At 32.8% G+C, this 22,343-nt stretch overlaps 1 protein-coding gene across 2 annotated transcripts in view; it reads left to right on the top strand.

Annotated features, from left to right (window-relative positions):
- The window catches only part of LOC106679854 (trypsin II-P29), an 85,587-nt gene that overhangs the window by 47,684 nt on the left and 15,560 nt on the right, over positions 1-22,343 (top strand). For both annotated transcript variants that reach the window (XM_014419227.2, XM_067052463.1), the window contains one exon: positions 9,325-9,507. In XM_014419227.2, coding sequence (XP_014274713.1) covers positions 9,325-9,507 — 183 coding nt within the window. The remainder of the gene's footprint in view (positions 1-9,324; positions 9,508-22,343) is intronic.

Raw genomic sequence — 22,343 nt, 5'->3', positions numbered from 1 at the left:
ATAAATTATATAATATATAACTATCATACTGCATAATATCATAAAAGGAGAATGAATTTCAGTTAAGTCTTGTCCTGTCCGCTGGACCTTTTTAAGGTCCTATCGCATACCTCTGGGTTATTAAGCATTAATATTAAACGATTTTTCTTCAGTTTTAAAAATAAAATTAAGAGAAAACGGTGCCGCTAACGCCGTTAATTTCGTAATATGCCGTCATTGAATCACCCAATTGTCATCCTAGATTGATTTTGAATTAATTGATTCAACAATTGAGGGAACTCGGTTGTAAGAGATTTATCCTGAAGTATATATAATCGAAAACGTTTAGTACAGATAAAGGAGTCCTTATGAATGAGAGAAAGAAATAACTAAAGTTATCCTAACTGTTCACTCCTTTCTAAAATCGAATTTAATCTAGAATTTTCTATTTCATAACCTATAAATTGTTTTTATAAATCACTTTTTTCGACTTAAGAGATCCTATAACTGGATAAAGTGTAAATTGAGCGAAATCTTGGACTGATAGGCTTTGTATAGTAAATATAGGAAATCCCCCTTTCCTTCAGTTTTTATATTCTATAAATCTTGGCATACAATTTATAAGATATAAAGTCTTTTCATGAATTCTTTTAAAATGTAAAATTTCCTTGAGTAATCTCAGTAAACGAAACTTCTACCAACACAAGAGGCACTTGGCGCTGCATTTTGCCTGCTCAACAACTGCCAACTCTTTTGCACTATCGTTTGCATTCTAACAAAAATATTCCGTTCCCAAAGATCTTGCCCCACTTTATTCCTCCATCGGCCCTTCGGACTACCACGTGGACGCACACCATCCGGTTCGTTCTTGTACGACCTACTTGCCATTCTATCCTCATAACAAGGTCTAGCCAATTTAACGACACTATTTTAATGTGTGGGAGAGATGATCATTGTTTTGTAGATCCGAAATAGTTCGCTGTTTTTCCTACCCCTCCATGACCATTCTGGTGCACGGGTCCTAGGAATTTCCTCAAAATCAGTACTCCAGACCTGTCTAGCATGTTCATATTATTATTGCTGAGGGACCATGGTCCTCCACCGTTTGTAACTACTGGTTTATTAGGGGTTTTGTTCAGCATAAACCAGGTCGTACCTTCAAATAGCCTTGGTCGTCAAGGCTAATTTTAATTAAAGACAGATTAAGAAATAGATTCTTTTCTTTTTTGAAATTCTTCTTGGCGATATCAGAAATTTCACTTCCTCTTCCACGTTCAGCAAATCATTAATAATAGATCCAAGATACTGAAAGCATCTGAGCGCTTACAAATCATAAGGTCCAATTCTATAATGGGTCTACCTCTGGGTCTACTGTACTTTGCCTATTACCATAATCTTCGTCTTGATTTCGTTAATCCGCGGTTCTATGAAATAAATCAATTGCTATAAAATAATATAAATCAATTGCTTCAAAGGCCATCCTTATGCTCTTCTGGGATCTCCCCATGATTAATACATGATCTGCATGGGTTAAAACCTGAATCATCTTTGTAAAGATCTACCCTATTAACGATGTTAAGAAAAGAAGAGCTATTGAGAACCCACCTGTTATATGCCGCATTCCACATTAAATGGCTTCGGTGCTCCAAAACACTTAACTTGTCAGACTGTGCACGAGTATTTTAAAAATCAAGTTAGTTTATTCGGTACCCTTCGGACTTCCGATATTCTTCCATCTTTTCAGCGATCTGTTTTAGGGGAAAGATTGAGATGAAGATCGATAAATGAATCTTATAGCTAGAAAAATGTTCATATGACAGTTACCTTACCAAATTGCCAAGAATTAGTTTCGCTATTCAAGCACCTTTTATTGCTGACCTTCTTCAACGAAGTCCTTTAAACAATAAAATTATTTAATTTATCTGTGAAAACAATTTATTATACACATATACACACATTCTGCAGTATAGAACTACAAAAAATCTGAACCCTGAACATCTCAGTCAGACTAAATAATTGAAACCCTAGTAGATACTGCCAGTTGAAGTAGTCAGTGCATACATGAATTTATTTGGGAATAAATCATTGATATTTAACTTGAAATCCATTTTCATCGATTCAGTTACTATGCGACCTGGTCCCATTTAAGAGACTTTCTGTTGTGCTGTTTAATTGTTTCCTGATTTTATTAAAACATTACAAATTTCCAGTGATCATTGAAAATGCTACTTTTCTGTAGATTATCTCTAAAAGTAATTTATGTGCATTGATAGCTTAAAATCAAATTGTCTTCTTATTTTTATTTATTTTTTTCTTTTCATATACTTCTCAGAGTGGAGTGACCTCTGAAAGGTTCCTATCTGAAGTTCTCATTTTCCTTGATACCTTGTTAAATAACTGCTGCTCTACTACCAATAATCTTGGTGGTTATTTATCTTTGACTCAATTTTAATTTAGACTTCGAGTAGTCGCGCTGAGCTTACCTATACTTCACCTACTTAGGGTATATCATTCTTTTGTGGTCTCTATAAATCATAATTCTTATCAAATCGCTGTTCAGCGAGTGGCTTTATGCATTTCCATTATTTATTTTATCTTAAGAATTAACTAGACTCTGGAACGCGTACGCTCACACTATCTATCTCAACACCTCACCTTCCGATTAACCTTCATCCAAGTTTCTATCACGGACAAGAGATATGAAGATTGTATTCTTGGAGGAATTTGTAAATAAAGTTATATTTTGTATGTTTTTATTTGATTTTTCTTATATTTTATATTGTTATTGACGGCGAACTAAACATTTTATGAATCAGTTAACCGCGATCCTCTGATCTATTTTCAGTTTATTTTTTCGATATTTCATGTATATTTTAATTTGTATCTAATTTCCTCTCCTTGTGAATCTTTAATCTGTACAAATTAATAAGTTTTATCCCATTGATATCTTAATTATTCTAATTTAGGTGAAACAATGCCACATTACTACCAGAGGTTTATTATATTTGTATGCTTATAATTCCATGCACACACCGTCTTTTGGACTTGATATGTATTGATTTTAACCCCAATTTCAATTTTGTTTTTCTTATGAGGTAGACGTGAGTTTCTCTTTTTTTCCTTTCATTTCTCAGAAGATCCTTTCTAGTTTTCTGACGTTTCTATTTAGTTATATCTTTAGTGAGATTTATACAACCTACATGTCTATAATTCCTCATTGACGAGACGAATAATTCGGGTTTAACAATGTATAGTAGGAAGGATGATGTTAAATGTGACGTTTGCCCCAAACGGGGTTTCGTCGAGTGAAATTCGTATGGACCAATCTTAGATGGCCTCAAGCATTTGGGTTCGCTGCCAGTGTGATGGCTATAATTGCCGTACAGAAATAACTGGATCCTTATTATCTCCTGGCTGGAAATGGCCGGGACGAAAGATGGATCGATTTCCAGGCGAGTGGAGAAAGTGAAGGAGAGGCGAGCGGGCAGGTGCCGGAGCCGGTATAACGACCTTCACCCTCATCCCAGTTCATCGGCTTACTAACACAGATTTGCTCTTGAGCTACCCTCCGCCTCTCGTCTCGCCAAATCGTTCTTCAAATTTCTATGTATCTTATAGTTTTTCGTTTTTTTCAATCACTAGCAGTGAAAGTATAAATTTACTTCGCTTAGATGTCGGGAAGGGAAGACGTTCAATGGAACAGTTACGACGCTGTTTTTAAATGTGTGACAGAGAAAAGAAGAAAGCGCGTGATGTAACGTATAGTTGTTCACGTTCGATGTAACTTAAAGTTATAATAAAGAAAGACGGATCTTTGAAATTGAGAGTTACTTTTCCTTAAAAGAAAAAAAACTCGACCGTCACTTTGATTCAGCGAGTTCCAACTTTTTTCGGTTTTGTTACTTTTTCCTTGCCTCTCTGACAAAAAATATATATTGAAGGCGGAAGGGAGAAAGGTTCAACTTACAGAAAATATGAATTCTCGATAACACCTTCTGAGCAGCTATCATAATTTTAATTACCAATCGCTTGGATTTTCTTTGAAGAGGCAATTATTATGGTACATTTAAACGAACATTATCTTTTTATTATTTATTGAAACTGTAATTTATTAAAATGTTCCCTCGGCTGGATCTAGCCTATATTGCTAATTATACCTTCTTTTAGAAACCGTTTAATTAAGAAAAAGTACTGACCCTATGATCCTTCATAGATTTTAGTGTCAAATTAACTTTTAAAAAGTGTATAGTTTTCGATTTATTTATATTTTTTTGATCTTAGAAAAATATTTTTAAACCAATTAGAATCTGAATATTTTGAAATTCAGCCTTGTTCCATACCTACAGCATAAGGGGATCCACCATAAATCTTCATAGACATTATCGTTTTCGATACACAGTGATCAATAAGTCATTGACTGAGTTGTTACAGACACGTGCGACCCTCTTTTATTATAAAGGATAAGACTTATAATCATTATATTTAATGAAATATACAGTAAAAAGATTAAATAAATAGCATCCTTTAAATAAGGCTATCGCAGATCTAGGATTTGATGCTTGGATTACTGAGAACGAATTTCGAGATTAGTTCCCTCTGAATGCAAAGGAGTACATCAGTAAAATTACACGGTATGAATGGTCCATAGATAAGAATTTTATTAATTAATTGATACCATCTCTGAATCACGTGTTAGTGACTCGTAGATTCAAAGGGTCCTTGCTCTTTTCAACATTTTGTGGTTAATCTAATTCCGTTCTCTACTATTTTCTAATGAATAAAATCAACTCCGTTTGAGAAATGAAATGTAGACATTCAAACATATCTTTTATTTATTTTAATTTTTTTTTAAATATTTATTTATTGCTATTTACAACTGTACATTATAATACATTTAGTAAATCTGATCTAATTTAAATTGGAGTGTTACAGGCGTGTAGAGAAACTACCCATTGATAGCACTCTAATGACATTTTACATTAGCTGGTCTCCTGGCCATCTTCTTTTCAGGCGCCTCGGAGGATCATCAGGAATAGAAGAGCATGCAAGATTAGAAACTAGGGGGTTTGAGTGGTTAGAGAGTTTATGATGGAAGGAGGGATATCTGGTTCGGGCTAGATCGGTTACATAGGGAACATTAAGGTCTTTATGTATGATTTTATTTGTGACAAGGAGCATTGAGGATTTTACGAAGGATATTTTAATTTTAAATACAATTATTATTATGGCACTACGGTCCTGCAAGAATCCGAGCCTCTTCCACCACAGCCCACCAGTCTACGCGATCTCTTGCTTTCTCCTTCCATCTTTCAACCTTCAAGAGCTTCAAATTCTCCTCCATATCGTCCAGCCATTTGATCTGGGGATGTCCTCTTTTCCGTTTTCCATCTGGTTTGCCATAAACCATCTTTCTGGGCATCCTTTCATCGGGCATCCTCTCAACGTGTCCTAACCACCTTAATCTTGCTTTTTTAATTAACGCCATTTAATATTAACTATTTAAAATGTCGCCCAGTCGCCTAAATGCAACAGTTGGCAGATCTAGTTGGACGAAAACCACTTTCCTGTCTGCATCTATTGATTACACCCTTTATTGATAACTTAGCCTCTGAGGATGCTAATAATACTAAGAAGTGCCAGAAATCGTTTTACTACATTAAAACATAAATGAAATGCACGTAAATCAGAGAACGAGTTGTTTTGTCTTAGTGAATTATCATCAAAATTAACCTAATTCGGCATCAGTAGTAAAGGTAAAACTTTCTTGTAAGCATGTGCTTTTGAAAATAGAATACTTCAAAATTTAGGGGGTACTTTTTTTTTTTTTTTTGTTAATTGACATTTACAACTGTATTTACATAAAAATAGTATATTTGATGTAAGATCGTAATGGTGTGGACACAGGCATGTAGAGAAACTACTTATTGGTAGCACTGTATTAATATTCTACATCAGAAGGTCTCAATTCCTTGTCTTTTCAGGCGCCTCGGAGCATTAACAGGAATGGAAGAGGAAGCTAGGTTAGATACTTGTGCATTAGGGAGTTTACAATAAAGGATTGAATTCTGGTTCGGAAAATTCAGAGCTTAAAATTTAACAATCAAAACATAGTGATTTATTTTATTTTCTAACATAATATTAGAATTGGGAGCATGCAGCTCATCGGTAAAGCAAAGGTCGAGCGTGTTTCTGACTAAATCACCTCCTTCCTCAACCGTTGGTCTAGTAACAGTACTTACAAAATACTGTCCTAATCCTTCATGGGTTAAAGCAATACAGATTTAATATTTTTTAATTGTAGAATTTTCAATGTTAAAAAAAAAGTATGTCTCTATCCTTATGCAGAGAGATTTTTTCATGGTTGATTAGGGTTTTTTTCTGTAGTTTCAGAATATCATAGGAATTTGTTGTGTTAAGGAAGGTTTATTTTTTTTAAATTCCTGTCTCAGGTTGGAAGTAGAGAAATTTTGATATATGATGATCGGAGTTGTTAAATCGGAAATAATTGTATTTATTTACGTTGTGATGGATACATTTTTAATCCGTTAGCCATCCGAGGGGTATCCGATGCCACTTGCCACATACTCAATAAGAAGTTTCTGCTTGAAAATAAACGATCGTTGGTAATTGTGTCAATCGTTACTTTTGGCGTTTGGCAAAAAAATACATGAATTTCATTTTTCAGCTGCATTATTCTCGTTATGAGGACTTAGTAGACCAGAAAAAACTTTTACAGAAAGTAATAAAAAACAGTAGTGCGTTCGTTAATATCGAAATCCGAAGAGATTATCAAAGTTGAAAACATAACTCTTAAAAACATAGGTCAAAGCGATGCCGCAAATATAGTCAGTATATTCTCAAGTTTTCTTTCAACATTAGGAAATCAAGAAATGCCAAAACAGACGTAAAAAGGTCTCGGGCCGGGGCCCAGATGACGACTGCCATGATTAATTGATCCAAAAAATCGAATTGTATGTAATAGATATATTTGAACAAAGTTGCTTCCGTGTATACCAATCTATTATAGTCAAATCAAGGTTCGAAGCTAATTGAAAATGTCGAATTTTGTTTCTAGATGATTCCATATCAATTTCATCAAATTCTATGATCTACAATGCAGCATAAAACAAACTTATTTCTCTTGGTAGATCTACATTTCGAAAATTTCTGGTCCGATTTTAACTCAACTGTATCAAATACCCAATCCTTGCGCAAATTGATTTTCCTTGAAACCTCCATACTTTGAAAATGGCGTACATAATAATGATCCAATGTAATTAAGAAGCTGGTAATTTCTGTAAGCATAATCTGGTATAGATTTTATCAAATATAATCCGCTACTTTAGCTTCCTCATATGAAAAAAAAAATTTCAATTTTTAAGTCTGTATTTACGAAATAATCCTGTACCTCAAAAACTACTAGTTTTAGATTTTTTTTACCAAATCAGCAACCTCAAAACATGGAAATAATTTCATCCAGCTAGATCTGTCATATACCATGGCAAGGCACGATACTACTTACTCCAAGAACCCAGGTTGGAATCCAGCTGGGCAGAAAATAGTTTTCTGTTACACTGTAACCGCGAGTCAACCCTGTGGGTTCTGGAGCCCTCCTGGGGTCGACCCAGCCTCATAAATTGGGTACCCTGCAGTGGGTAAAAAACTGGCGGTCGAGCATGATTTTGGCCTAATCACCTCTTTGCACAACCACTGGTCTAGTAAAAGTACTTCCTTACAAAGCTTGTAGTGGTACAAAGTTTAATTTTCATTTTAACCGTTAAATGAACCCTTCGAACTCGATATTTACTTCCTCCGGTTATTCCAACTACTCGGCAAATTTTTCTTCTTTTAATATGAAAAAGAAATAAAAGACATTGGAAGAATTGCAGGTTTCACTTTCTATGGGCCTGTTTTCTATAATTGAGAAGCAGATATTAATCTTCCTACTGCAATGGGGATGCCAAAAATCTTATGTATTTATTCATTTCAAAATCAACAAATAATCTGGTTCTGGTTTTAAATAAAAGAACATTGAATTAGGCATAAAACGCGGTTAGTCTTGTATTGCAGCCATAAACAGTTTCTAAATAGGATGAACCGCTAGGGTGGAACGATTTGCTACGTAACTAGGCTCTAATGCGATATTTTTTTCAGGAGTGGGTCCGTCGTTCAGCTGTCTCGGGCTCCATTACACAAACCGTATCTAACCCTGGCGGGAAGTCAGGGAGTGGAACTTTTGGCTTCTTCCTTTTCCAAATCTTGTCCTTCCGAAAACTATTTATTTTTTTTTGTCTGATAGCAACGCTGGTTATGGTACTGGTTCATTTTAAAAATTCTTTAGTGTTTCATTATCATCCAACTTAATAAATGTATTCCTAACACATTATTCTCTTCATTAAAATTCAATTCTTTATTTATTACGGATATGAGCTGTTAATAGCTGATCTTAGGAGGTAAACGAAAACCTAAGGTCTTTTATTTTTTTAAAATACACAATTTAGTTTATTGTATATGATATTTACATCATGTGAAAAGTTGAACATTTTTCTATGTAAGTGCCTCTTTGAACAATGCATACTGATTACCCTCTGATAGATTTTATTTGCCAGTTCCCCGCCATGTCAACCAAGCCCGTTGGTTCCAGCCTTCCAGCCTTATACTTCCAAGCCCGTACTGTAGGGAACGTGTGTTCCACGTTTCCACGATCACTTTCCTTTCAATCACAAACCATAATTATCATGATTTTACAGACAGACTGTGTTAAATTTTCGCTAACTTCAGTCTGTATTCTTTCTGGACTTCATATGGCTCCAATTATGCGCTGTGTCAGAAAATTGGCCGAATGCAAATTCAGCTCCGACAAGGGAGTGAAAAATGGAATATTAAGTTCTAAAGGTCATGGTGAGGAACTAGCATGACATAAGCATAACAATGCTGTCACACAAATGCATGGATAGAAGAAATGATCATTTAGAAAAAAGAGAAATATTTAACCTCTTATTTTTTTTTTTTTTTTTATTATTATACAATTTTTCAGCTTTACAAATTTCTGTGTATACTTTGTTATTATTTCCCATCTTTATATTCGTAGCTTGAAATATTGACTGACGAGATTTTTGATTTGTTTCCCACAGATTTTTAATTTCTTAATTAATTGGCTAGTAGTAGTGTGTTTTAGGTAAATCTGACGACCCAGTAAATTTTATAATGTGTGTGTGTACAAATTAAATTAACCCCTAAGTTTGATCAAGTTTTGTTATGAATTTAATGAAATACAGAAAATAATAATAATTTCATCATAGTTATGAATTTCAGTATTCTTACTAGATGCCTCTCCTGTTTCAGTGATTCCTCAGAGCTGTTGGTACCGTGGAACGCAGTTCGAGTGTGGGCTATCTCTTTCTTGCGTTCTTGAAGGAGGAAAGCCTTTGGATCTCTGTTCTGGAGGAATGATTTGGAGCTGTTGCGTATCCAGGGACAAGATACACACTGCCTCAGACCCATCCTTAGGAGCCGTGGAGAATGCCAGTGAGTGACTTCATATTTGCATACATGAATTACATTTGATTTGATACAATTGTAATCTTCCCGGGATTAGTAATTTATTTTATAAATTCTACAAATAATTAATTAGCAGTTTACGTTACATATGAATATATCGCTTGTTTTCTTTGATAGTGGAACGACTAAAAATAAAATAGTTATTTTATTTGAATGTATCGTAGAATAGGTTCCTTACTCTGCCTTAGACTTTCTGTAGACTGTATCGAATTTATCCTACTTGTAATAAAGTACTATTTTATAAATACGTCCAATAGTAACTAACAAAATATTTTATTTTATACGTTTTTGTAAACTTTAATGAAAAGCGGCGATAAATGGCCATTCAGCAGATAGGAAATATTATAGTAATATACACACCATATAAATGGATATAAATTTACATGGATTAAGGTTAAATGCTCAATCCCCATAAAAATGGTCAGACAATTTATATAGTATCAAATTCAAGAAGAAAAGTGGTAAATTAAATTTTTAATTGCATTCAACTTTAAAATATTTTCAAGAGAAAAGAAATTAACAGTAAATAATACTGTTCTAGAGTACAGAATTACATCCGGCAGGGAGGACCCAAATTCCACTGACAAGTATCTGCTAGGGTCTTGTTTATCCCTTTTGAGCGATCTAATTAATGCAGTAACTTTAATGGTATAAGAGAGAATTTTAAATTTACCTCTTCTGAGAAATCATTGGTATTGCTAACTGGTAATAATTAATTAATATTTAATAATAATTAATTGATTTATTATTCATAATAAACACTTTAAAATATATGATCATACAAGCATCGATTAAACAAGATTTAACAACAATTTATCATAAATGTTAGAACCAGTTAGCTTAAATATGAATCGCTCCCGCCTTATTTAATCGACCAAAATAAACAATTACGACTTTATTTAAAGTAACCAATAAAGTTTCGTGCTTAGTTTCAAACCAGATATAATAAATTTTTGTGCGGAATATTTTAATAAAAGAATATATTTGAACTTCACCTGCCCAAAGCTGAAACTTGGGCGCCTAAAATTTTCCAAACTAGGTTGATCCGAATTAACTATGAGCAAGCGGTGATACAGTTACATTTTCTTGCTCTATTTGGCATCCGGTTTCAATTTGCTCTAACGACTGAACTTAAACGAGAAGGCCTACCTTGTAGCAATTGAGCGAGAAGATTCTAACTTGCGACATTTAGAACCTCAGGTTTACTCACGATTTATTTATTTTTTATTATATATAAATAAAATCTATTAAAATTAATCTACAAATTTTTTGGCAAGCATTCAGTGTTTTATTTATGTCGGTATTTAAAATTATTACGATAAACCTACAACTTGCAAAATTTTTTATTTTGCTTACTTATCACTATTTAAAATTATATAGAAAGTTGTTCTTATTATAATAACAAGAAAATAATGGAAGTTAAAATGAGAAACTAAATTAGATTGATGTTATAATTAATTATAAAACATTTATTTTTTATATTTTAGAAAAAATTATAATAATGAAATCTCTCAAGTACTTAGATCAGTTCAACTTCCGGGCTATTTCCATTGTGTTCTACCTGTATTTCAAGTTGAATGATTGGTCGTTAAAGAATAAAACCTACAAGACGAGTTGTTTTAGAAATATAGGCGTTTGAAGGAAAATATATTTGCTACACGAGTGGATGGAATTTGATAGAATTAATATGCGACCACCCGTAAAATCCCCTTATTTCATTAAAATTAAACGATCCCCATGAATTTGACTAAAGACAAGCTTGAAACCAAATTTGTTCTTGATGTGCGAAAAATTGCATTTACATAAATCATCGTTTCTGAGCACATTTTTTTCAATTCTTATATGAATAAAATGCTTTCATATCTTCGTTAAAGAATAAGCTATATCTTGGGAACGATTTTAACAATTAGGATTGTAATTAAAATTTTATAATAAAAAAATCATTATTTGTCGGCTTAATGCTTTATTACACAGGTGGGGCACAAAAGAATCTCTGGTAGGTTATCACCTCACTTAGACGAAATTTCTATTTCTGGATTTATAAGGATATAATTTTCTTTCACTAATATTGTTGGCAACCAAACCGTGGTCAAATCATCCACGAAACCGCTCTTGAACTCAGCAACCGATTAATTATCGCTTTACATGGAGCCGGAACAAGAACTGACCCCAGATAATACCTGCTCTGTACGGAAGCTTCTATCTCTTTGGATCTATCTCAAATCTTTATCATCTACTCTCCTGTTCTGGAACTTACTCTTTATAAGGTCCAACAAGCTGAAAGAGGCACCGTATCTCTGTGGCTGCTGGATCACGAATGCTCACTAGATACTTTTGAAGGCGGAGAATATGTAAAAGAGGAGAATACAATTATTGCTTACCATTTCTAATTTTGTTTTCAACTAATTACTTAAAAATCACTTTCGTCGAAGACAGGATTTAATCGGTAATTAATTTCACATACTAATATAATATTAGGACCAAACGGTCATGTGTTTGTTTGTTTATTGGCGCGACAGACCGTGGAAATTTCCAAAATACTCTTTCAACAATTTATGAAATCAGCCTTAAACAAGTTGCCAAAATCTAATGGTTTTGTAGACAGCGTATTAATTAATATACCGCTTGTTATGTCTCAATTATACTTTTTTTTTTATTTTCAAATCCTCTTTATTGATATATAATTACAATTACAAATATATGATAATACAGAGTATATATATACAAATTACATATTGGCTTTGTTTATTATATTATTATAATTATACTTCTATTATATTATTACAATTATACTTCTATATGTTCTCTTACAAATAAGTTAAGAATATTCTAAGATTTTCGGGAATGAGTTTGTTGTACTTGGGTAGAAGTACAATTACCTCTACGAAGAAAAAGAAAATTGAAAGCAGTAATTATTTTCTATTATACTCTAAATTATAATGTCCAAGATGACCTATTTTCCAAAATGAGCTCTATAAAAATCAAATAAATGGGTTTTCGCATAAAAACGAAAGACCTGTGTTTCTTATCTGATTGCAGAAAAGCATTTTATGGGTCACTCGATTAATTCTTAGGTATGCATTTAAATTAATGAATTGGAGTCAACTATATTTATTTATTTGGAAAAAAAAGATACTTTGTTTTATACATTATTATTGTTGTATTATTTGTTAATTGGTTGATGTGCTATTAAAATTTCCAACCAAAAAAATAATATTTTTTTTTACTATTATTTACATGACCTTTAAGTCCATCGAAAAGTGAGTGTGATAATGGTTCTTGGTACGCATTTGAAAATTGTATTTTATATGGAGCGAGTTTCGTGAGTAACGAATAATGTTATCGACATCGAACCTCTGGGTTTGTTGTCATTATATGAGTATAGCTGTTAGCATCCCAGCTGATTAATGTTAGCTAAGAAAGGTCTTTTTTTTAAGCAATATTAACCTGTTATTAAAAAAATATAGAGATTTAAATTAATTCATCACTATACTAGCAAATAACAAACTTTTTTTTTTTTATATTGATAGATATTACAATCGGCCACACAGTTGTGGGCAATAGGTAATAGTGATGAATGATCTCATACATACTAAAATAAAAAAAAAAAAATAAAAAAAAAAAATAAATAAAAAAATATAAAAAATAAAAAAAAAAAACTCTCTTAAAATATATACAAACAAAAGAATAGACAAGATGAACATAATCAAACTATCTGTATGAAAAATAAATAAATAAAATAACATAATGATAAAATAATATATACTATATTTACACAATCGACCTGAGGATCCCTGAGCCCACTCTATCCCCCACGTGTGAGGGGTAGAGCAGAGCTCAAGAGATCCCAGCGCATCCCTCTTCCCGCATCACTGGCAATGAGCCAGTGGAGGCTGAGCGAGTGCGCTAAAGCCGCAAACACTCAACAATAACAAACTATAAAAAAATTATTTCGCAATCAAGCCTAAATAAAAATTTAATCATTAGCGGATGATAATATCTGTTAGTTCCAAAGATCATCTTGGAATCACCATTGTTTTTCGGATTTTATGTCTGGAAACCTAAAACTTCAAATTTTGAAGAGTGAAACTTAAAATTTGAAACATTGTTTTCATAGTCGATTACAAAAAATAATACTTTTTTGAAAACTACATATCCTGGACCATATTCTATTTTTGCAAATTTGTATTGGGTACCTAATTACAAATATACTAAGGTGAATTATTGATAATGAAATCGACGGAACGATCCGTTTTAGAACTGTTTGCCTGTATAGGATAATATTACGTTTGCTTATGCTTATGCAAGAATATAATGTGGATATTTGGTTGTTGATAATTTGCTATCAATATTTTTTTCGTGTTTGTATAATTCATACTTTTTCAAAAACTTACTTCCTCCATTCTATGTTATTTAGGTGTCAATGATATTAATATTATAATCAAATAGTATAAGACGAGGAAAAAAACAAACCCTGGTAAGTTACATCTTTGATTATAATCATACACCACAAAAATATGAGAAGTTTTAACTGTATAAAAGAATTTATTGATAATAGTTCAATAGTAATGAAGATAAAACTACTAATAAAATTGAATAGACCTATAGGATATACTAAAATTAATTAATAAACGAAATATTCCCTGAATGTTTTTTTTATAATATTAACGCCAATGGTTCCCTTTAGTAATACTTTTAATACCTTCATAACGTTCTATATTATCAATACGCTTTCTAAATATATTAATTTATATTAAATAAGAAATAAATTAGAAAAAAGAACTAACCCAACAATTACCTATCACCGTACTAACTGAGGCACTCGGTCGTAAAACAAAGTATCTGACATTTACTGTCATTATGTTTATCAACTGTGAATTAAAGTTTGTGACTCTTTTGGGCGCGTTTATAAGAATTTAGAAAGGATTTTCAGTTAATGTATATTTTCATAAGAATAATGTAAGTATTTAATCATGGCTAGTAACTCCTGGTTGTTATTAGTAATCATGAAAGTTTTCATTTTTTTCTGTTACCATGTTTTAAAACCCAGCACCTCAAATGTATTATCATTTGGAGATAATTTTAGCTCCTACATCAAAACCAAGACAAAGATTTGAAGTTAATAATAGATTTAGAAAACGTTTAAAAATATAGAAAAATCTGGAAACCATATATTTATTTATTTTTTAATTGATAGAAAGTTATTGATTTTTTGAAGTATTAATATTTTTTGTTGCTATATTGAACCATTTCGATATGTTTGAAAACTATTAATACGATACGTATCATATATTTTTTCGATATTTACATCCTTATAAAATACCCTTGCAGTTGCGAAGTACAATAATCACCTCTTGCAAAATTAGCCTTCCATATGAACTATAATAAACATTAGGCACTTTCGCTCATCTTCAGTAAACAGAGCGAAAAATAACAATACATCCTTGTCAAACCTTCTTAGGCAGTTTCCTAAAATTTCTATTTCCTCCTCAAGTAATTTATTTTAAGACATGTGGTTGTAGTCAACATAATCTTTATTTCCCTTGTCAGTTCTAACCATAATTAATTTGGCTACGGCCACACTGGAGGGAGGACACTGGAGGTTAAAGTTAAAGTTGTGAAACACGTTATAATAAAGTTAGGCACCCAGAGTCTACATCAGTATTTAATTAAAAAATAAATTAGTTTTTTTTATTGTTTAAACCAAGCTGTGAGTCGTCTTATAAAGCAGAATTTTAGAAATAATAATTATAGAACAATGATAATATTTTTAAAATTGTAACTTCTTGATGTAGAACAGGATTTTGATCGAGGCATTAGCAGGCACCCAGGACTGCTATACCGTAAATTCCTAGTGCTATATGCCGTAAATTCCTAGCCCCTACTTCCCATACTTCTTCATTATCCGTTCTTATCTCTCCGACAGATTATTTCAAGTAAATTGCAACAGCTCTTATTCATCCCTATTCCGTCTATGTACTGGTGTACCTCAGGGTAGTATCCTTGGTCTTATCTTTTATACCATTCCGTACGTTTCACAGCTGACATCCCAACCCATCCTAACACTATCCTCACCATTTATGCCTATGACACATGTCTATTGTCAATGAACAATGATTCTTACATTGTATCCCAATCCCTCCAACCCCACATCACCACCCTACAAAAATGGTGGCAAAATTGGAGGATTAAAATTAATTCCAAAAAATCACATTCACCCTTCGTCGTAAACCCATGACCTCTTGCCCTACAGTATCCTTTAATAATACCTGTCGAACAGATCCGTTACTTAGGACTACATCTGGACAAACGACTGACATGGAATCTTCATACAAGGCTGAAAAGACAGGGAAACTGCTCGTCGATTCCGACTATTACAACATTTATTAGACAAACGCACTAAACTGCCAATCCATTACAAAAGACTGGTCTACATGACTATTATAAGGCCTATCTGAACATACAGAATTGACCTTATAAAAGAGCTCTGGGGCTCCAATAAACCATCAAATTCCTCCCGAACCTATCCTTACAGTCCAAAATCCTTCATAAAATCCCTAATGCTCTTTTGTCTCGAATCAACTCATCCATCAGGACCTCAATGTCTCTATATTGCCAATTTGGGCAGAACCAGATACCAGTCCTATAAATATAAGATAAACTTGCCAACCACCATCCTTCTAGGCGTCTGAAAAGAAGATGGCCTCGAGATCTTCTCTAGAAATGTTATTGGAGTTCTATCAGTGGGTTGATTCTCTTTGTATCATGTCACTATGTCACCTACAGCAAATTTACTTGTTGTTTATATTTTTATACAGTTGTAAATAACAATAAATACATTATTAAAAAAAAAATTAAAATTGTCACAAGAGGACCTCAACGGAGGACTTAAGCCAAAAAATTCTATAGTTTTTGTTAGTATGTTATTTTAATCTAAACATTTTTCTATTGAACGAGAATACTAACATTCTGTTGAAAAAGACCACTTCTAATGTTTTCCTGATTCACTCAAAATCCTACATCATCGTGTGTATGAAGTTTAGTCTTCGTTTTGTCAATTTTATGCTCCATTATTTTCTCTCTTAATAATAGAGTTTATTTTCTATTGTTGACAATAAATTAGAAAGTTTTTAAATCGTATATTCTGCTGGTGACCTTTGAATTATGTGATAATCATAACATATGTATTTCCTTTCTTCTAAAAATAAAGATTAAACTATGTAATTAGCGGAATCCTTTGGAATAGATGCTTCACAAATTAATTTTGTCAGAGAACTATGCCATGTGTTTATGAAGGAACAAGAGAGTAGAAAGAGTGAAGAGACCATTAGTAGACAAAGAAAGGATTTGTTTTAGAAAGTGCCATTGAAAAGGTCTAGCTTGTTCTTAATCCTTCATTGTCCCCTAGTTTCTAATTATTGACTTACAAACACACATTGCACTTCATGTATTGTCAACAACTTCATAAAGAGATTTGTGCATGAATCATAAAACAGTAGTGCATAATTAATCCTCGTGGAATGTTATTTTTTCTGAGACATAACTTTAGCGTAGAAAGATATTACAATTTATATGCCATATGGCAAAGGAAGGGCACCATTATATATATACTCAGGTATATATTAATATTGTTTATATATATACAATAAAAGAGGTCAGAAAAAAAATTACAATTTATCAATGGAATATTACATATTATTTGCCATATGTTTCACATGTTGGAATTTCCTAAAAACTAGTTTCATTTTTCGACGTTTCTCCAATCGCATGTATCATTATCTTTCGTCTTTACCAAAATAAAAACAAAAAGGTTTTTATGTTGGTTTTATTAAGATAAATATTTATGATGTACGATAAACATTGACCTCCCATATCAGGACGCTAAGCTCTGGGATACTTCCTGCACTAAACGCCGTCGAGAGAAGGTCCTACCGACTAGGATCAAAATAGGTCACACGAGGCTCATTCACTCCTATCTTATCTTTAAACGAACTCCTCCGAAATGTCAATATAGTAACAAAAATTTGACAATTAGCAGTATCTTCCAGGAATGCCCATATTTCATGTCACACCTCAATTCCTTAGGATTAAACCTGGATATTTCAAAAACATTTCGAGACAATGATAATACAATAAAATTAGTATTTCAGTTTTTAAAATCAAAAGATTTATTTTTTTTTTAAATTTATTTATTGATATTTACAACTGTACATAAATACATCAAGTAAATTTGAGGAAATCATAATGGTATGGTACAAGCATGTAGAGAAACTACCCAATGGTAGCACTCTAAAAACATTTTTACAATATAAGGTTACGAGGCCATCTTCTTTTCAGACGCCTCGGAGGATAGTCCGGAATAAAAGAGGAAGCAAGATTAGAAACTAATGGGTTTGAGTGGTTAGGGAGTTTGTAATGGAAGAATTGATATCTGGTTCGGGCTAGATCGGTTACAAATGGAATATTAAGGTCTTTGTGGATGATTTTATTTGTGGCAAAGTAGGGAGCATTCAAGGATTTTGGATTGTAAGAATTGGATACGAGAGGAATTCGAAGGTTTAGTGGAGCCCCAGAGCTCAACGCCGTATGTCCAGATAGGCCTTATAATTGTCATGTAAATTAGTTTTTTTTAATGAATTGGAAGTTTGGACCGTTTGTCTAGTAAGTGCTGTAATAGTCGAAATCGACGTGCAGTTTCCTGTCTTTTCAGTCTTGTGTGGGGATAAAAGATTTATTGGAAAAAATATAACATCGAGAAAAAATATAATAAAACAAATGTAAGCAGAAATAAATGGTTTTTATTAAAATAAGTCAGTGATGTTTACGTCATTAAGCAAAAACAAACTAACCTCCCACGTAATAAAATTTATCAGAATACACCTTAAAGCTAGTACCCGTCTTTGGATCTTCAGCATTAAATTCTTTTCTCTCCATAATAAAGAGGAAAGATAGGAAAATTTGTAGACTTGTTCAAACTTCAATGTATTTATTATTGAAATACTTCAGCTGTCTCCAGAATGAAATTACTTAATTTTATCTAAAAATATAGTTTAGCAATTTCTCATTTGATCAGCTTTCCTATGATCTGAATTTCTGATTGCACGTAACACATTCTAGCATAAATATTTGGTAAATATTAACATCTATATCACTTGATCCGTTGTGATGAGAACCTCGGAGTGCTTACAGTGTAATTTACATACATATTCATAATTATTTAAACTTAAATGTATTTAACCCTATAAATTTATTTCCTAATACCAATAATACTTTGTTGCATTCACTTCAACTGACAGTAACGTTAACAATTACTAACCTATGAGGACAATATACATCGATGCTTCATTCTTTGTTGTCGACCACAAGCAGAAAATGTGGTTCAAGTTCGAATAAGATCTTTTCTGTTTCGAGTATCCTGCGGTTTGTGCCTGATTCTCTTTCCGTTCAGGTTAGGCGATTCTCGCAGATGATATCAGGACGCTGTTATTTGATGACATCAGGCATATTGTAGGTACAAGAAAAGAAAGAGAGATCCCTGTTTAATTATGGCAGTATGAGACATATCCCATTTTCAGTACTGGAACAATGGCGGTTCCAGCCCGGAGGCATTGTTTCTATGCTTCAAGTATCAACAAAGATAATGTGAATCACTTTCACTAGCTCATCAAAACATTTCTAAAAAGAGGTCTCCCACAAATTCATTGCTTCCGAACAGAAGAACGTCAGTTCATTCAGTTTCTTGTTGTTAGCTTTGGGGTTGTGTGAGGCTTAACGTAATATCAACCAATGCGCAGAGGAAAATGAATTTTAAAAATTAGGTATTCAGAAACGTCAATCAATATATGATGCTGCAGAATAAAAAGACAATATTTCTGATATCATTTTTAAAAGTTAAATCTTTATCAGACAATGTTACTAAATAAAAACTAGAAACCCCTAAAAACGGACACTGACTGTTTTTGCACCAAGCCACAGATGTCTTGGAACCGACAATTTAAATAGCATGACTTCTTTTTCATATTGTTGCCAGACTAAGTTAGATTGGGTTTCCCTTCATTACAGCAAACAATAGATTTAAACCATCGTTTATAGATTGCAAGAACGTGATGATTTCTAATATTATTTACGTTTATCATGTACTTATGTTTTCTAGTGTAAAATATCAGAGATACCTAGAGAAGAGACATGTATAAAAATGTATGTACAGTTTCAAACGGCAAGTTATTCATTATTCACGATGGAATGCTCCACCTTATTATATCTCCATTTATAAGTTTAACCAAAACAATTATTACTATGTTTTCGTGTTTGTATGCTAGTTATGGGTTTTTAGAAGTAGCTATTCGTTCAATCAGAAATAATCCAGGAGGGGCCATTTACAATAGACTGTCTCAACATTTAGCATATGCAGATGATGTAGTCATTGTTGCAAGAACCCGAGCAGCATTAAAAGGAACATTCCAGGAATTCGAAGAAGCAGCATATGAATTGGGCCTTAAGGAGAATGAAGACAAGATGGTGTTCATGAAAAAACAAGAGAGGATAAGGAAGAGAATAGTAAAGTGACACCCAGAGACCACAGTTTCAGTTCTGTAAACCAGTTTAAGTACCTGGGAAGCCTGGTCACAGATGATAACAAAGTAGAGAGCGAAATAGAGTTCAGGATAGCAACAGGAAATAGATGTTTTTTCTCACTGCACAAAATATTGAAGCTTAGAGCTCTCTCTAAAAGGATGAGAGTGGTCATTTACAAAACCATCGTAAGGCCAGTAGTGATCAATGGGGGAGAAACATGGCCCTTGACAAGAAAAGCAGAACAGATACTCAACTCCTGGGAGAGAAAGGTATTGAGAAGGATATAGGGAGTAGTCTCGGAGAATGGAGTCTGGAGAAGAAGAAGGAATGAGGAACTGATAAATTTGTACGGGGAACCCAGCATCGTGGCGTTAATAAAAAGTGCAAGATTAAGGTGGTTAGGACACGTTGAGAGGAGGCCCGATGAAAGGATTCCCAGAAAGATAGTTTATGGCAAACCAGATGGAAAACGAAAAAATGGCTGGACGATGTGGAGGAGGATTTGAAGCTCTTGAAGGTTGGCAGAAGGAAGGAGAAAGCAAGAGACCGTTTAGATTAGTTGGCTATTGTGGAGAAGGCTCGGGTTCTTGCAGGACCGTACTGCCATAATAATAATAATAATATTATAATGCTAGTTATGAAAGCAGTCAAAATGACATGAAAATACATTATTTTTTATTATAAGGACTCCTCAATAATAATTAACGTATAATCAAGTTTCAACACTCAGGAGTGATAGATAGTTGACTGTCCAGAATTCCAGGAATATATATTGTTCAGGTTATTTGTCGACTTTTGTCGATATCGACCAAATATCTTTAGGTCTACAACAGAGATCAGAATAATGTATACAGAATATCAGAAATGACAGAAAATTCTGTACAGAAGTAATGTACAGACACAACATAATGAAGTCCGCATACATTTACTCTATGTTTATATTATGTATAAACACAGCACAAAGTTAAAAATAAAAATTTGAGGGAAAATATTGTTGTTTAAAAAGTGTATCTCGGAAAATAATTTAGCAATGAGTTTGAAGAGAACTCAAATATTAGCAAATTTACTCTTCTTTAAAAAAGGATTTATTTTTTATCGTACGCTCTTTAGTTTCCTAGATTTGAGCGTTGAATAAAAAATGAGCTAAACTGTTAGTTTTTTTCTTTTAGAATTAAATAAACCTTTGGGGTTTTGACCTGGAACAGTTCAATAACTAATTTTCAAAGACATTGGCTGTTTTTGTTTTATAGTTTAGGTAAAAATCCAATCTATTTTTTAACAGAAAGAGCACCTTACTAGTTGAAAAATACTGCATTCATCAAAAAAACATAATTTTGATGGGAGCGTACAGAAGAAAAATAGCAAATGCATGAAACATTTAATTAGTAAACCTCTTACTTCTGGTTATTAAGAACTAAATAAAATATAAAAATGTGAAATATTTGCGTTGTGAATGCGTTTCTAGATACTAACAAAAATACATCTGGCACTGGACACCATATTCCGATAATATTATGTTTCCTTTCAAAATTCCTGATAAAAGGTACGTGCATACAAAACTTATTATATACCGAAATTTGCGCAATTTAATCATTAAAAGTTTACTAAGTTGTATATTCAACCTACTTCTTATACTTTAAGGAGTTATTGGCTGTAAAATTAAAAATCTAGGGCAGTCATTTTGAAAAATCCAGCCTCAGAAAGTGGTAAACGTTTTTTTTTCTATCTTCTTTTCAGATAGTTTTTGATTAGAATTCACTGAAAGAATTTTTTAGTTCACAATTATGTTTAGGTTAACTTCCAATTTTACTGGGCTATTACGTACAATAGTTTACGTGGTACAGCGGCAGGCTACCCCCAGCTTCTTAACCAATTTCCTTTATTAACATCCATGGCCAACTTCACAACTCAGTACCAATTTCCATTTTTTCTTTCTTTTCCTTCATAATCATGTTCATTCACACAGTTACACCTATGAAGATCGATCATTGGTACAGTATATGGTTTTGTCTTTGTAACTAAAATCTCATCAGACTGAAATAGATTCAGTTTCAAATTTTAAAATGTCGCTACAAATTACATACCCTTAAGCAGTGATCCTGGTGGAACATAATTTAAAAAACCATCAGCTTATAAAAAAATAAACTACAAAACTGAAAGTTACTACTTTTAGAGCTAGCTCTCTCTCTCTCTCTCTCTCTCTCTCTCTCTCTCTCTCTCTCTCTCTC

The sequence above is a fragment of the Halyomorpha halys genome, unplaced genomic scaffold (genome assembly GCF_000696795.3).
Source record: "Halyomorpha halys isolate HHAL.00 unplaced genomic scaffold, Hhal_1.1 Scaffold223.1, whole genome shotgun sequence".
NCBI lineage: Eukaryota > Metazoa > Arthropoda > Insecta > Hemiptera > Pentatomidae > Halyomorpha > Halyomorpha halys.
This window is presented reverse-complemented; position numbering and strand designations above follow the sequence as displayed.